This window comes from Vanacampus margaritifer, chromosome 7 (assembly GCF_051991255.1).
Source record: "Vanacampus margaritifer isolate UIUO_Vmar chromosome 7, RoL_Vmar_1.0, whole genome shotgun sequence".
NCBI lineage: Eukaryota > Metazoa > Chordata > Actinopteri > Syngnathiformes > Syngnathidae > Vanacampus > Vanacampus margaritifer.
Genome location: NC_135438.1, coordinates 17,312,855 through 17,327,392, shown reverse-complemented (window position 1 = coordinate 17,327,392; position 14,538 = coordinate 17,312,855). Strand labels below are relative to the sequence as shown.

The 14,538-nt window shown below is 40.2% G+C and overlaps 1 protein-coding gene across 2 annotated transcripts in view; it reads right to left on the bottom strand.

Annotated features, from left to right (window-relative positions):
• grk4 (G protein-coupled receptor kinase 4) overlaps nucleotides 1-14,538 on the bottom strand; it is a 53,886-nt gene that overhangs the window by 13,987 nt on the left and 25,361 nt on the right. For both annotated transcript variants that reach the window (XM_077570567.1, XM_077570566.1), the window contains exons 3-8: nucleotides 8,112-8,224; nucleotides 4,735-4,812; nucleotides 4,523-4,623; nucleotides 1,509-1,601; nucleotides 566-629; nucleotides 219-359 (exon numbers count right to left, since the gene is read on the bottom strand). In XM_077570567.1, the coding sequence (XP_077426693.1) occupies nucleotides 219-359; nucleotides 566-629; nucleotides 1,509-1,601; nucleotides 4,523-4,623; nucleotides 4,735-4,812; nucleotides 8,112-8,224 (590 nt within the window). The remainder of the gene's footprint in view (nucleotides 1-218; nucleotides 360-565; nucleotides 630-1,508; nucleotides 1,602-4,522; nucleotides 4,624-4,734; nucleotides 4,813-8,111; nucleotides 8,225-14,538) is intronic.

Sequence of the window (14,538 nt, the reverse complement as noted above, 5' to 3'; positions counted from 1 at the left end):
TTGATTTCACATGCTCATTTTAGTCGCTTTAGCAGCACTTTAGAAGCACACTGAAGGGTGTGTACAACAAAATCCAAACATTTCTGTCTTTGATAGCTGACTGGTCATTTTTTGCAAACACGCCATTTGTTTAATTTGGAGCCACAAATGATGGTCGCACACACAACACACACACACAATTTGTTTGAAAGGTTGAATAAGAAAAAGGTAGTACTTACTACAAAACTACTGTTAACTTTTTCTAAAATTCGTTTTTCGTTTAGTGCCATTGCTTCACCTTTTCTTTTCTTCACTCGTTTCTTTTCCAGCTTTTTACAGGCGTACATCTTACCGGTGGCGCGTACTTGGCAGGCACAAACCTGGGAAAAAAAAAGTAGCAAGAACACATGAACAAACATAATTTTGTGTCAGAGAGAAAGTTAACATCAAACTGAAGGATTTTTCAATATTCAATTGCATAAGCTCATAAAAGGTGTCACGTTAACCCTTAAGTTTACATCAAATCAATTAAATTTCAAGAAGTACCTCAGCATCACTATTAATAAGTTATCTTGAAGAAACTCACCTCGCCAAATCCACCTTTTCCTAGTACTCTGTAATGTCTGAAGGTATTTTTGGTTACTGGTTGCCTGGAATTGAAAGAAAGGAAGAATGACAGCTAAGTTCAAATGCCATGTGAAGCTGGAGACTGAATAATGCTCTAATTTAATATTAATAATTCATACAATTTCAGTTCCCTGCCATTATGCAAATTATCAGTCATTATTAAGCATTCAGACAATATCAGCCACACTTGTGTTTGGGTACAAGAACCTGTCCAAAAAAAACAACATTTTATGTTTGTGTGATTTAAATACTTTTACATTATATTTATTGTGAGAATGCTGAGGGATGAGCATTTCATACTAGTGCAACACTGCATCACAAATGGATGAAAGCTGAGTTAATTTAGTAGCTTGTTACTTCAATTTGCTTAATAGGACTCCATCCCTGGCAAAGTTATTGGCCAGTGAAGTTTTTAGCTTCTCAGGCTTAGCTGCTAGCTAGCAAGATAGCCACCAACTGTTTTTAGCTGCTTGTTACTTGGAAATAAAAGCTAGAGGTTATGTATGTGTTTTTGATCGTTTTTTTTATTTACTGGTGTGACAGTTAAATACTTAAATAAATGATACTCAAAGTTTATTCAAAGGTGCCATACAATCATACATTATAACTATTTTAACGTATGCCTCCTTAATGCCAATCAGAATTAAAGAAGGAGGTTCAACCTGACAATATGAGCATATTGAGTGGTATTATCTGACAGCATTTAAATGCAGTTCATGAAGGACTTGACATTTCTGGTTAAAACTGTTAAAATGTGTGACATACTTTAGCTTAGTCTGGGCAGGATATCAACGTTTTTTTTTCGCGTATCTTAAATGCATTAACTAACAGTTCAGATGAAACAATATTGCAACATCCTACATTATCTAAGTGAATGCTACACAACAAGACTAACTTCTCACCTCTCCAACCATTTCCACTGCAGGAAGCGAGAGAAGTACATGGACTCCTGGTAGGAGGAAAATGGTGTGCCACTTAGATAATCACGAACTATTCTGGGGAGACATAAAAATGTATTGATCAAATAAAACAGCAAGACCATTTTTTTGGACAAATAGATTTGATAGCAAAAGGCAATGTTTTACGAAAAAAAAACATTTTATTTTTTTTTAAATCAACACATCCATTGAAACCATCAACTGTTTCAGAATGGATTGACATTATACATGAAATTTGTGTAACAATCCACACTGAAATCTGAACAATTTTAGAAGACATGGAAATGTTTTATTGAGATGTAATCACATTCTCAACCAAAAGTCCAGTGAATTGTATTAACGTGTTTGCAAGATGGCTTCCTTTTCTATGTTATGTTAGTCCTTTAGCTTTGTTTGTTAATACATAAAAATAAAAATAAAAGAATCACTACATAATGTTGCATGTACTTTAAATGATTTGGTAAATTAACTTTATGCTGCATATTAACACAGAACTTTCTTGAAGGTGTCAACTTGTCACTAAAAGTTGACTTGACCCTGGACAACTTGCATGTGTGTGATGTCTTCAACTGCTTTGACTACATGGTGATTAAAATACCAACAGGGTCAAGTGAACCCTAATGTTTCCCATTCCAAAAGTGTTGTTATTGCATGGCGGCCCACACACACAATTTTTAACATAATTTTATTATCCTTCTAGAAACATAATAAATGAAAAGTGAATGAAAGAGCTCTAGAAAAATAAAATCTCACTGTATTTATTCAAACCACCTTAAGTGCCTGCTGTTTTCCGATTCTGGAAAATATATTAAAAACATGCTCTCATGTGCCAAGGAGACTTTCCCTTGCACATTTTGACAGTGTTTCATAAGTAAAAATGATGAGAACTGGCTGATCTTGGCTAAAGACAAAATAGGGATAGAGTTTCCACAAAAGTGACACCATGACTGCTTTGTAACAGCAAACAATTATGTCATCACAGATCCCAGTAACATGACATAAATGTTTACACTTTTGTGAGATATAGTCATCTATTATTGCACGCATTAAAACTTTTGTCTCTTAACCGAGCAAAGATTGATATTGGTAATTGGAAGCTATTGTTTGATACATTGAGTGGTGATCTGCCTCGTAACCCCAAATATATAATGCATTGTGTTCATTACACAAACAGCAAATGTGGGGCATACCGGTTGCAACTGTCTCCCTGCAAATTAAACTTGTATTGTCCAAGCTTAGTTATCAGGTCAATAGACGTGACTTTGTCTTAGTGGTTAAAAATGTCCACAGACACTTAGTGAGGGAGGAGTCCAGCAGGAGCTGGCTGTGTGCCCAGCCCGACAGACACTGCTGGGAGCAGAAATAAACATAGCTACAATATGGCTATTGTTTAGGGAAGGCCAAGCAAGAGGAAAAGAAGAGAGGCACAAAAAAAAAAAACTGCAGACATGTTAATATGGGCGATATGGGCAAGCATACCCGTTTGAACTTGGTATGACAAAATACCACAGCAATGCAGGAAAACCCATGAGTGAACCAATATTTTCTGGTCTGCAACCGGCTGTGAAAATGTCATGTTTCCACGTGCAGCACCATGCTTTCCTTTGGGCTTTCCCTCAGGAAAAAAAAAGCGGAGATGAACTGAGAAAGAATTACATATTAAATTCCTAGTTCCACAAGGGACTATAAATAGAAATTGTGGCGCACTAGTAGAATTTTGCTAACACTAACAAGTACATGTGTTGTTCATGTTTCCACGCAGTGCTGTTTTGCCAGTCACTTTCAATTGATTAATTCAACCTTTATTAATGCCGGTAAGGCAATTGAGAACAGATTTTTTTTTTTGCAATTTGCGGATGCCTGGGGAAAATATTTTAAACAGTTTTTTTAGGTCTGATTGTTTTTAAGAGTATATGTTTATTTTATACAGTTTTAAGTTGATGCGGATTTTTTATTTTTCAGGTTATAAAATTTGATGGAGATGTGCATATTGTGCAGGATTATAGACAAATGATGACATTAGTCATGTAATCAACAGAACTGGGAGGACATTACCAACATCAGAAATGTTACTATGGGCTCTTTTATGGCTAGTTTAAACTAATGTCATACATAGCTGAATTTAGCTGTAATTCTGGAAGATTGAAGAGACACATTGCTTCCTTCTAAAGCAAGGAAATGTTCAACCTCAATTTTCTGGTAAATTTGACAATACAGTGAAATAGCATCAAGAATGGATGGAAATAGCAGAGTAATACTCCCTACACAATAATTGATTGATTTCAAAAGTGTAATTAAAAAAAACATTTCACTGATTATGGATGATGGCAAAATGAGAATGTGCATGCTAAAATACAATTTACCAGTATAAACATAATCATTAAAAAAGTCCCCGAGTACTGGAGTCGTCATGGTATACAAATGGGAGGAAATTTTAGTAAGTGAAAAAAAAAGGGTGGTTAATTCCAAATACAAGCCATGTGATGAGAAGCAAGTTCAGTCATATAATCCCTGGTCTGTTTGCTCCTCCTGACTTGCAACGCCAGCAGCTGAAACACCTGCAAGTGTGTGTGTGTGTGTGAGTGTGTGTGAGGGTGCATGTATATGAACACTGAGGCTGCAGTTGTTTTCATGCCAGCCATCCGGATGATCTCTTTGCCCAATGAACTTTTTCCCCCCTTTTCAATCACTTTTGGTCTGCAAGCCTTTGTGGGTGTCTATGTGTAAAACTGCACAGCAGGTGCCAGCTGCCTCATCGTCACTCGTGACAGGATGCACACAACACAGTGTGCAAACACAAACAGTGAACGAGAGCGGTTATGCTGGTGCCACTAAGCTGTGACGGCCCAGACTCGTCATAAATAAAGCCTCTGACAAACATTCCTTTCATTTCAAGAGCAGATCCATTCTAAAAGAGGACGTTCGGTTAGAGCCTTCAAAAAAAAAGTCATCCAACGTGTGGAGAAGATGAGACTTACTTGGTGCAGTCATTGAAGAGCTCCTTACAAGGACTCTGTTCAAGTCTCTCCCGGCACCCGGCGACCACATCTTGGGGTATGCCTGGCAGATGGGCTGCCGACTTGAAGGGGTAACAGAAAGAATGGACGGTGATAAAGGGCAAAACACAGGGGCCAGGTATACACCTGCAATCTGTCATCCATGCAGCATGGTTGCTATAAACATATATTACCCCATTATTGAAGTAAGTGTCTAAAACATTCAATCCGCAGTCCCTCCGCTTCTCATCAGGCGCTAGCTGATACATGGCCTGCCAAGAGAACACAAGCATTAGCACGCTCATCACAAGAATCCCCGCTAACGCTGACATCTTGAATATCTCTACAGATAGGGCAAAGGAATACATTAAAGGCCGGAGGACAGAGGAGAGACAGAAAGGGGAAAGAGGGAGGATGAGAGGTTCATAGGAAATGAAAGAGAAGCCACACTGAGTGGGCACATATCGGCGGGACCGGCCACTGTGGTTATACAAGTGGAGGTCAACTGGCACGGCTTTTAATTCTTTTTCCGACACAGGATGTACATGAGTAATGGTGAGTCCTGCGTCATCCACGTCAATACTGTAGTGTTGACATTATAAATGCACAAGAAAATGAAGCTGAGCCTAAAAGGCACAATTTTATTGAAGATGTTTTTAAAGTAACTTCGTCAACCCAAAAACTTTCTTTACCACACACAATATGTTCTATTTGCCCTTAAAAATGTAAACACAGCATTCTGATCAATATTGTGTTTGTGGAATATAAGTTAAACAACAAAATCCACCTTAATGCCAAGGGGCGGCCATTTTGCCACTTGCTGTTGACAAGTGCCTAAGGGTACAGGTAATGACCAATCATGGCTCAACTGTTTTCTGAAGCTGCGCCATGATTGGTTGTTACCTGAGCCCAGCGCAACTGTGATGTCATTTTCAGTAAACAGCATGTGGTAAAATGGCCACTTGCCTGAGCTGGAGAAAGACGGGTGTATTTCGCTGCTTAACTCATATTCCGCCAACACAAAATTTCCCAGAATGCCATCTTTAGACTAGAGGGGCTGCATAAAACACATTGAGGAAGAAAGTTTGAGCGTTGACTTCCCCTTTAAATCAAAATGAACACGACACAAGTCAGAGAACTGCGATGGAAAGTCAAACATGGTTTAAGTCTGACAACCATGACTTTCAGTGACCCACTGTAATTACTATTTTATATTGAATACTGATCAGTAATTTACTTGCAAAATTATTGGGAAGAAAGAAAGTGCTTTAAATCAGCAACACTGGAGGGTTTATTTTTATAGCATGAGCTGCTTTTTTTTTCTTTTCTTTTTTTAAATCATGCCACGGGATTCAAGTCCTGACTTTGACTAGGCCACTTCAATTTTGTTCTTTAAGCCATTCAGAAGATGACGAGCTTGTGTGTTTTGGATCGTTGTTGTGCAGCAGAATATGAGTGCGCTTCAGTTTGATGTCACAAAATAATGCCTGAACACGCACCTTCAGGATTTTCCGGTAAAGAGGAAAATTAAGGCCCTTAATTAGGGCCCTTATAAGCAAAGCAGACCCAGACCATCACACTACCATCACCATATCCTACTAGTGATAGGATATTCTTTGTCTGAAATGCTATGTCACATATGGGCCAGATCTAACGAGACATATTACTTCCCTCCATCCCAACAACCCACCCACCCATCGAACTCACCCACCGAACTCACTCACTCACACACATTAACTTTAAGGCTCCTTTCCAGACTGATTGATGTCAATAAACTTATTTGTCATTTGTTGTTGATCGTGGTATTTTGTTGCAGCTATTGGAGAAGTTTCGGTCAACTCACTTTGTCAAACAGGTTCGATTTACGAAGTGTTTTCTTGGCTGAAAAGGTCTGTGGGTAATCAGACTTGATGTGGTCGGTGAAAATAAACTCGGATATCCTGAAAAACGTGATAAGCCACAGCCTATTCATGTGTTAACGGTGGGGGGAGGACCAGCTAGCTTCAAATATTTTTGTTTTTCCCTAAAAAATAAAACCACCATTTAAAAACTGCATTTTAGGGCTCAAATTATGTCTACACATATTTTGTGTAGAAACTGGAGGCCAAGCAAATAAATGTGTTCCGTGACCAGGAAAAGCATTTCTAATCTACCAGAAAGTTTGCTAAGAGGTTATACCAATATTAATGATTCTACATACCTGGCAAGATGACATCCTATTTTGCACATTCAAAGAGAAAAAAATTATTTGGCTTAATGCTGTGGTCAGGGTCAGCAAGGTCTTTTTGAGGGGGGCCTAAACTCTATCAGAACCACTTAGTGTTGTCACGATACTAAAATTTCAAGCGTGATATCAATACTCGATACTCTACCATTTTCGCAGGGATTTAAAAAAAAGAAAGAAAAGAAAAAAGAAAAGAGAAATACTTTATAAAGGCATAAAAAGTATTTTTATTAAAATGAAACAACAGAACGGCAGGTCACATTGCATGCTCTCCTGACTGCTGAGCAAGCTGCGCTGTTTGCAGAGTGCACACGGCGGACGCTGCGGGTATGCGCACTTCTTATCGATACCATGACAAACTAGTATTGTATACTGATACGGTGTGTAAATTTTGTAACTTACAAAAGTCACAAACAAGTAACTTTTGACAACACCTACCCCTGACCTGTACAACATTTACAGGTTAGATTATCATCATTTGTAATGAAAGTATAAAATCATATTTCTTCATTCTCAACAGTCCATTTTGCTCATTTCATAGTGTTGTCCTTGGCTGCACTAATTCCAGCAAGTGTATGAGGAAGATTTTTGTCCAAGCAAATTTCGCTTTTTGAGCTCCCATGTTATCTAATCTACCCAGGGCCTTCAAAATCAGCAGTACTGTCCAATATTATGTGTTTTTGTAAAGTATTGATGGTTTCCATAATTGCGGCAGGATAGTGATGGAATTGAGAGGCGGGATCATGTCAAATAAATTGCCACTTAAGGCCCCGACGAATGCGCGACATGCCGCTGGTTTCATGCTGGGGCCCACTGTAGAATGTTTCGATCTGTAAGTTTTGTTCAAAAACAAGCTCAGTCGAACAGCTAAACATCATGCAAATGACACCAAGTCCTTATTCACGCTAATCATAACAAAATGTCTTCATGGAGCGCATGTGCGCCAAACGTAAAAATGACTAATGTGTGTTCTTTTTAAATAAGCATGATTTGCTCCTGTTTTTATTTGCCGCATACCTCCGGGGGCGGAGACTTGACAGTCTTGGGCCTGTGTCTGCCTGCTCCCCAGGCTGACGTGGGCCTGACCTCACTCACGGATGAGTGAGTGCATGGAGGAAGAGGATCAGGGTCTGCTCTCTGACAGCCTGTCTCTGTCACTAATTACCTCCTTCGTTGACCCCCCCAACCAACACCCAATATTATTGCCAAGATCAGGGAAAGAACAGGGGGCACCCCTCTTTGATCCCACAGGGAACACAGGAATGTTGAAGCCAACAAACAAACAGGGATAGATATTAAAAAAAAGACCGTGTGAAAAAAATGACAGAAAAAATATTTTGTCCTTACCACGGTGTCCATGAATTCGATGCAGCGCTTCAGTTCCGGCCTGGTGTCACAGTACTGACGAAATAGAAGCCGACCAATGGGCTGCTTCTCACATAGACTGGTATAGTCCCTCTCTGACAGGTAGAGACAAGTACACAAAGCGAGAATTGATCATCTACGTGCGTTTGTAGCATTACACAAAACATTCAGATAACAAATAAAGACAAAAGAAAAAGGAAAAAAAAATATTATTAAAAAAAAAAGGAAGTCATTTTGTGGTTATATGAGGACAAAAGAGAATTTTGCATATTTTTTCTGTCTGATGGTTGAGCTTTTCCTCTCCTCCTGCTGTGTATGGTTTTCAGGTTGAAAACAAATATTGTTAAATTAATATAAAAGAGCCAGTCACATGTCAACTTCCAAATAATTCAGAAATCCTTTTGAATTCCATTCATTTAATCCAATTTTGTTGGTCCTGCTGAGGGATTTTTTTAATTATTTTTTTAAATCCCACATAAAAGAAAGCAGACAGTTAAAAAACATAGATTTATTGTAAAAACGCAAGCAATCTGTCCAGCAGGGCCCAATAGGACCAAACTTATGTCCATTTGAGCTGTATACCCACCAGTACTAAATGAGGACGAATCCAAGACTTTTAATGTCACAAGCTGAAAATCACATTCAATTCATAAAGACAAAGTAAGACCATACATACAAATGAAAACATTCACACGTGTTTCCAGAGGATTGAAAAGGAAGCAGATGATGAAGATGTCTGAGGGGTGACACCTACAAAACAACCTGCAATCGTAAATCAAATATTTGTGACTGCTCTCCCAGCTGCAGTTTATTACCCAGCATTCCCTCCGCTCTGCAGCTTATTATTATAACTCATTCACATGATCACAAGGCCTAGGTAACCCGGGAAAGCAAATCAAAGATTGTAAAGACAGCACTTTTATTGCCTCTCTGCACTGGCTGATGTTTTTTTTTTTACATGTCATGTGCAAACGTTCACGGAGCAAATCTCCTGTTCTTAAGTACATTGTGCTATCCCTCGGGTATTGCCTTACATCATTGATCCCCAAACATCTTTGGTGTTTCCCTGTCAGCTGGAAATAGCTGTCAAATGTGATGCTCATGAAGACAAATTTAGAGAAGCTGCGCAATAAAAATGTTTAAAGCATTTGTCTGCTAAGGTGAGAATAAATGAAATAGAGTAAGCTGAATTAAGTTTATGCACAATGTGAACACACAATCATTATGAAAAGACATGACAAGCTGCTTGCACCAGATTTAGCACAAAGCTCATTTCCATCTGTAGTAATGAATGGATGAAGAATAAACAAATAAAAATGTTTTGTTTAATTTTATGCAGTGGCGTTTGTATGTTCTCTCCATGCTTGCATGGAAGAAAATGTTTTTTATGTGAATTTCAGACTAAGAATTTTTTGTAGGTGTGAATGGCTGGTTGTTTATATGTGCCCTGTAGTTGACTGGCAAGCAGTTCAAGGTGTAACCCACCTATCACCCAACTTGGATAGGATAGGTTCTAGTTCACCTGCCACCCGAATAGACGGTTGAATGTGTGTGTGTGTGTGTGTGTGTGTGTGTGTGTGTGTGTGTGTGTGTATATATATATATATTAGGGGTGTTGAAAAAAATCGATTCGGCAATATATCGCGAAATTACAGCGCGCAATTCTCGAATCGATTCGATATGATATGATGTTTAAACATAATTTTTTTTAATGGGACTGTTCAACAAACGTCTTACTTAGGGTTTACACGTTAAGCATGGAAAAAATGTTATATTAATGGAACATTAAGCCTTAATATTCCATTTTTAATGCTGTTCAAACATAAAAAAAATTGCAACAGATTGTTAAATAAAGTGGCTCACAGTTATAAGCTTAAAGTTTCAGATAAATAAATACATTTTTGTACAAATCTTACAGTGTACATGTACAAGTTTACAGATTAGTATGTTCTAAATTTGAGTTTAAAAAAAATCACAGTAATCAACTTATAGATTTGTATCGGGACTAATCGGTATCAAATCGAATCGTGACCTATGAATTGTGATACGAATCGAAAGGTACTAGGCAATTCACACCCCTAATATATATATATATACACACACACACACACACACACACACACACACACACATATACATGTTTTTTTCTCTCTGTCGTCGTTTAAGGTCAGTCACAAAAAATATTTAATCAAAACTTGCTGTTGGAATCTCAGAAAAACGGTCCAACTCCAAAGTGTATAATTTTTGGGCTGTTTGGATGAGCACGTGCAGATGACTGTATTAGAGTGCAATTGGCAGTACAGTGAACCGGCCATTGCTCACTGCTGCCATGCAACAATAGCTGTTCAGCTCCATTAAAATACTGGCGGTTGCAGGTGTGTGCAGAACAAGATAACATGGCCACACACTGCACATATTTGGATGGATATCAGGGACCGGGACTTTCACACTGGTTTAACAGACTGGGTCGTTAAGCCATCTTGGGGATAATTAAGGGTATGTAAAGATCTAGTAAAACATGAAAGTATACACCTTCTTTTACTGATCCAAATCTAACAGAGCAACCAAGCAAATCTAGAATCTAGAAATGAAAAGTTTTATTATTATAGTGAACAAATTTACTGTTAGTTACTGGTACCGTAATACATTTTCTAAAGGTCATGTGCAAAAAACAAAAACAAAAACGAAGTATGATCAAATGCAATTTTATTGTGAATACTACATGTGCATGGAAATCGATGGTGCTTCAAATGCATTCAGTCCTCAGGGTGCCAATTTAACAAAAGCCGGACTCGCTATTGGTTCAGCAGTATGGGGGGACGAGATGAGGGCTAGCATACAGCATGACCCGGATCTACCCCAAAAACGAGCCAAATTTGTAATGGCAAGAAATATGTTGTAAAAGCGCGTCTATAATTCTTGTTAAAAAAAAATGGATGTCTCTTTTCATCATAGAAACAGAGATGGTAACAAATACCATTTTAATTTGCCCATTAGAATGTCCCAAAATTGTTTTGGGGGAAAAAGCTGCGCTCCCTCCTCTTGCCGCTGTTCCTTTGGCCATTGTGAGTATCCACACACACAAAAACAGCCAATTTGGAGAATATTTAAAGGTGCCGCAAAAAAAGTCAAAGACCAGGGAAAATTTGCATCTGGCTCGAACAAAACTGGGAAACTGGGCACAAAATGAAAACGAAAGTTATATTTCTCACCCAATCGCGGTCTAACACACAAAACTGAACACAGATATTAAAACAAAACACAGTGAGAATGAACCAAAAATTGAATTGAGCCGGCTGACGGCCACCATCCTCAGTCAGGTCATCACAGCATTTAACACCATCAGGCACCATCATTCTCTCCCCAACTCTCCAGGTGGTGGGCACAGTCCTCAGTTATGGTATCCAATACCATCTAAAAGGCCAGCATCCTCTACCCAAGTCTCTGCCTCTGGCTGAAGGGCACAGATGAACAGAAAACAGAGCTTGGAGGCTGGAATGTCAACTCAAAGTCAACGCTTGAGGAATAGGAAACTCCTTGTGGTGTTTGGAAACTAGGAGCAGCAGGCAATATGCATTTCCTCATTTTGGGTGAGACGCCGCACTCCTTGAAGGCAACGTAAGTCCGGTTCGCTGGCCATAGGCTTGGTTCCGTCCGCAGAAGGTCGCCCGCGCCTCTTCCTGGCCGTTTTGCGAAAGGAGATCAAAGAGTCTCATCAAACGGCAGCTGACGAATGACTTGTGGGGGGCATGGTGGTCCAAGGTGCTGTCCACCAACCGCTTGAGCGACTTCGCGGCAGCAGGGGGTTGTTTGAGGTTTGCGACCACGCAGGCCTTGGTGTCCGACACCCAGTCGTCAAAGAGGGCAACAGTTACGAGCTGGTCCGAGAGGAACCACAGCTCAGTGGTCTAGTGGTAGCGTGTCCGCCCTGAGACTGGTAGGTTGTGGGTTCAGTCTCTGGCCTGGTCATACCAAAGACTATAAAAATGGGACCCGTTGCCGCCCTACTTGACACTCAGCTATAAGGGTTGGAATTGGAGTGGGGCTGTTGCGATAATAAAAAAATTAGCTCGATAACTTTGCTGGACGCGAGAATTCTCAGCCATGTACGTGGGTGTTTGTTTACATATGTCATCAAAATTCGCGCTGGTCCGTTGCTTCACTCTGTCAGTCAGGTTTTTTTTTCCTTCTTTCTATTCACGCACACACAAACCCGAACATGGTCTCCAAGGGGGGCCCATAAAGTGTAAACATGTTGGTTTGCATGTGTCCCATCGGGTCTTCTCATTTGTGAGCCGCGGCAGTCGCACTGCTAATAGCCATGTAGCATTATTGCTAGCAGTGCACCACAGCTATCGGTGTTGTTCTTATTCATTGCATGTGCTTCGAAGCCTGCCGAAAAAGCAACACTCGCTACGTGCACACACCCTTGCAATCTTGTGCTGCCCAGTGAGATACGGGCTTTACCAAAGACACTGGGTGGGTATTAAGTTAACTTTCCTGTCACGGCTGACTCAAGGAGTGAATCATCTTGACAAAGTTGACACTCACTCTTGGTGGTGGTGCTGTGCTAAAGTAGTTAGTTATCCCCGAAAAGATGTTGCATCCCACGCCACGGGTACGCATGTTTTTCAATAAACGCATGAAGAAGACACATGTGTTTTTGAGTTTTAGAAACAAGGTTTTGTAACAAGAAAAATAATAAACAAATGGAGCTGGTATCAAAGCCGAACACAACTGCTCATGTGTGGGAATTCTTTGGACTTATTCATTATACCATTATCATTATATTAGTTAAAAAATTATATGAACACCGCAATATTATCGTCTATTGCAATAATTTATCGCCAAGCAAAATTTCTTATCGTGACAGGTCTCATTGGGGGGTTAGATCACCAAATGATGCCCGAGCGCAGCCCATGCTATTGCTGCTCACTGCTCCCTCGGGGCATGGGTCAAATACGGAGAACGAATTTCGCCCCACTTAGGTGGGTGTGACAATCAATCAGTGGTTCTTTAACTTTACTTTAAGGTGCTGTCGAAAAGCCTTGTTTGTGGCATCTTGGATTCCTTTATTAGGGTACACGTCGATGAGCTGCAGGAAGCCAAGTGCGCTCGGGTAACGGTGACCCGTGCCAGAAGCTGACGTAAAAGACCGACACGAAGACCGTAACACGGATGGGACCCTTCTTTTCGCGGACTGTCAGACGGAAATGGTTCTGGAAGAGGACCATCAGGATGCTGTAGATGGCCTATGCATAGCACTGGGATGGCGGAAGGGAGGGGCGTGTGACGCACCACTCAGGACGGCGAGGGAGAGCTCCAGCAACTCACGGTAGTCCTCCCTGACTTGGTGCTGGTTGACGGCTTCCAGGAAGAAGCTCCTGACCTCCGTGCATATCTCGGCGAGGGGACCGGGGAACATGTCGTCTTCTGCCGCAGAGGAACTGGTCTTGTTGATAAGCTCCCAATCCTTCTGGAATCTTCTGAAGAGGGCCACATTCGGGCTGTCTGAGTGTCAATACGAAACACGAACTAACTCGTCTGAAGCTAAAAGTCGACTTTTTGCGACACCTATAAACGTCGTTCATTCGGATTCTTCTTTCGTATACTTACTCCTATGATGAAAAGAAACACGGGCAAAGGCAGGGAGCGCAACCTTTTGAACTTTTTTCCCACCCATTGGGCATGGGCCACCCACACATAAGGCACATAGTCACAAAGTAAGTAAAAAAAACACAGAAATAGGTAAAGTTAATAAACAATTGGTAAATTGATCAAATCAGACCTCTGAATCATTATTTGACTCAAACTGGAAGGTGGCTAGGGAGTGAGTCCCATACACCTCACCCCAACACAAATGTAGAGACTGAACCCTGTGATATTATTTAAGAATATTGAGCTACAGAAGTGTGCCTTGTACTGGTGTTCACAATCCTAAAAACAAAAGTTAACAGGCGTCAAAATTTAGCAGAAAAAAACTAGCTCCTAACTGAGAGCATGTTTATATGATGTAATATGCGCGAGACAAAAGCTGCTGCTGATGGTTCGATAATTGAGCATTAGCGCAAAAAAATCAGTGAGTAACTGAAAGAGCGCAGGCAAGTGTCTCCAACTCATTTACTGTATCACCGCAACTTAACAGGAGAAAGTCAAGAGTTGAATGACTAAAGTGCCAATGAGCAGGTTTGCTCCAAGCCACGGTGCAATAAACTCTACCAAATAACTTCTAGAATGATGTGAATCTGAAACTGAAAATAATTTGAGTCTTAACTGAGAGAGACCAAATGAAAAAAGCACAAGACGATGGATGGAGAGCGAGGGCTGCGAATGGCTAGCCGACACAACGGTTGCAGCCCACATAATGCAATCTAGGATTCCTAGAAGTGACCTACTTGTCAAGGCTAAG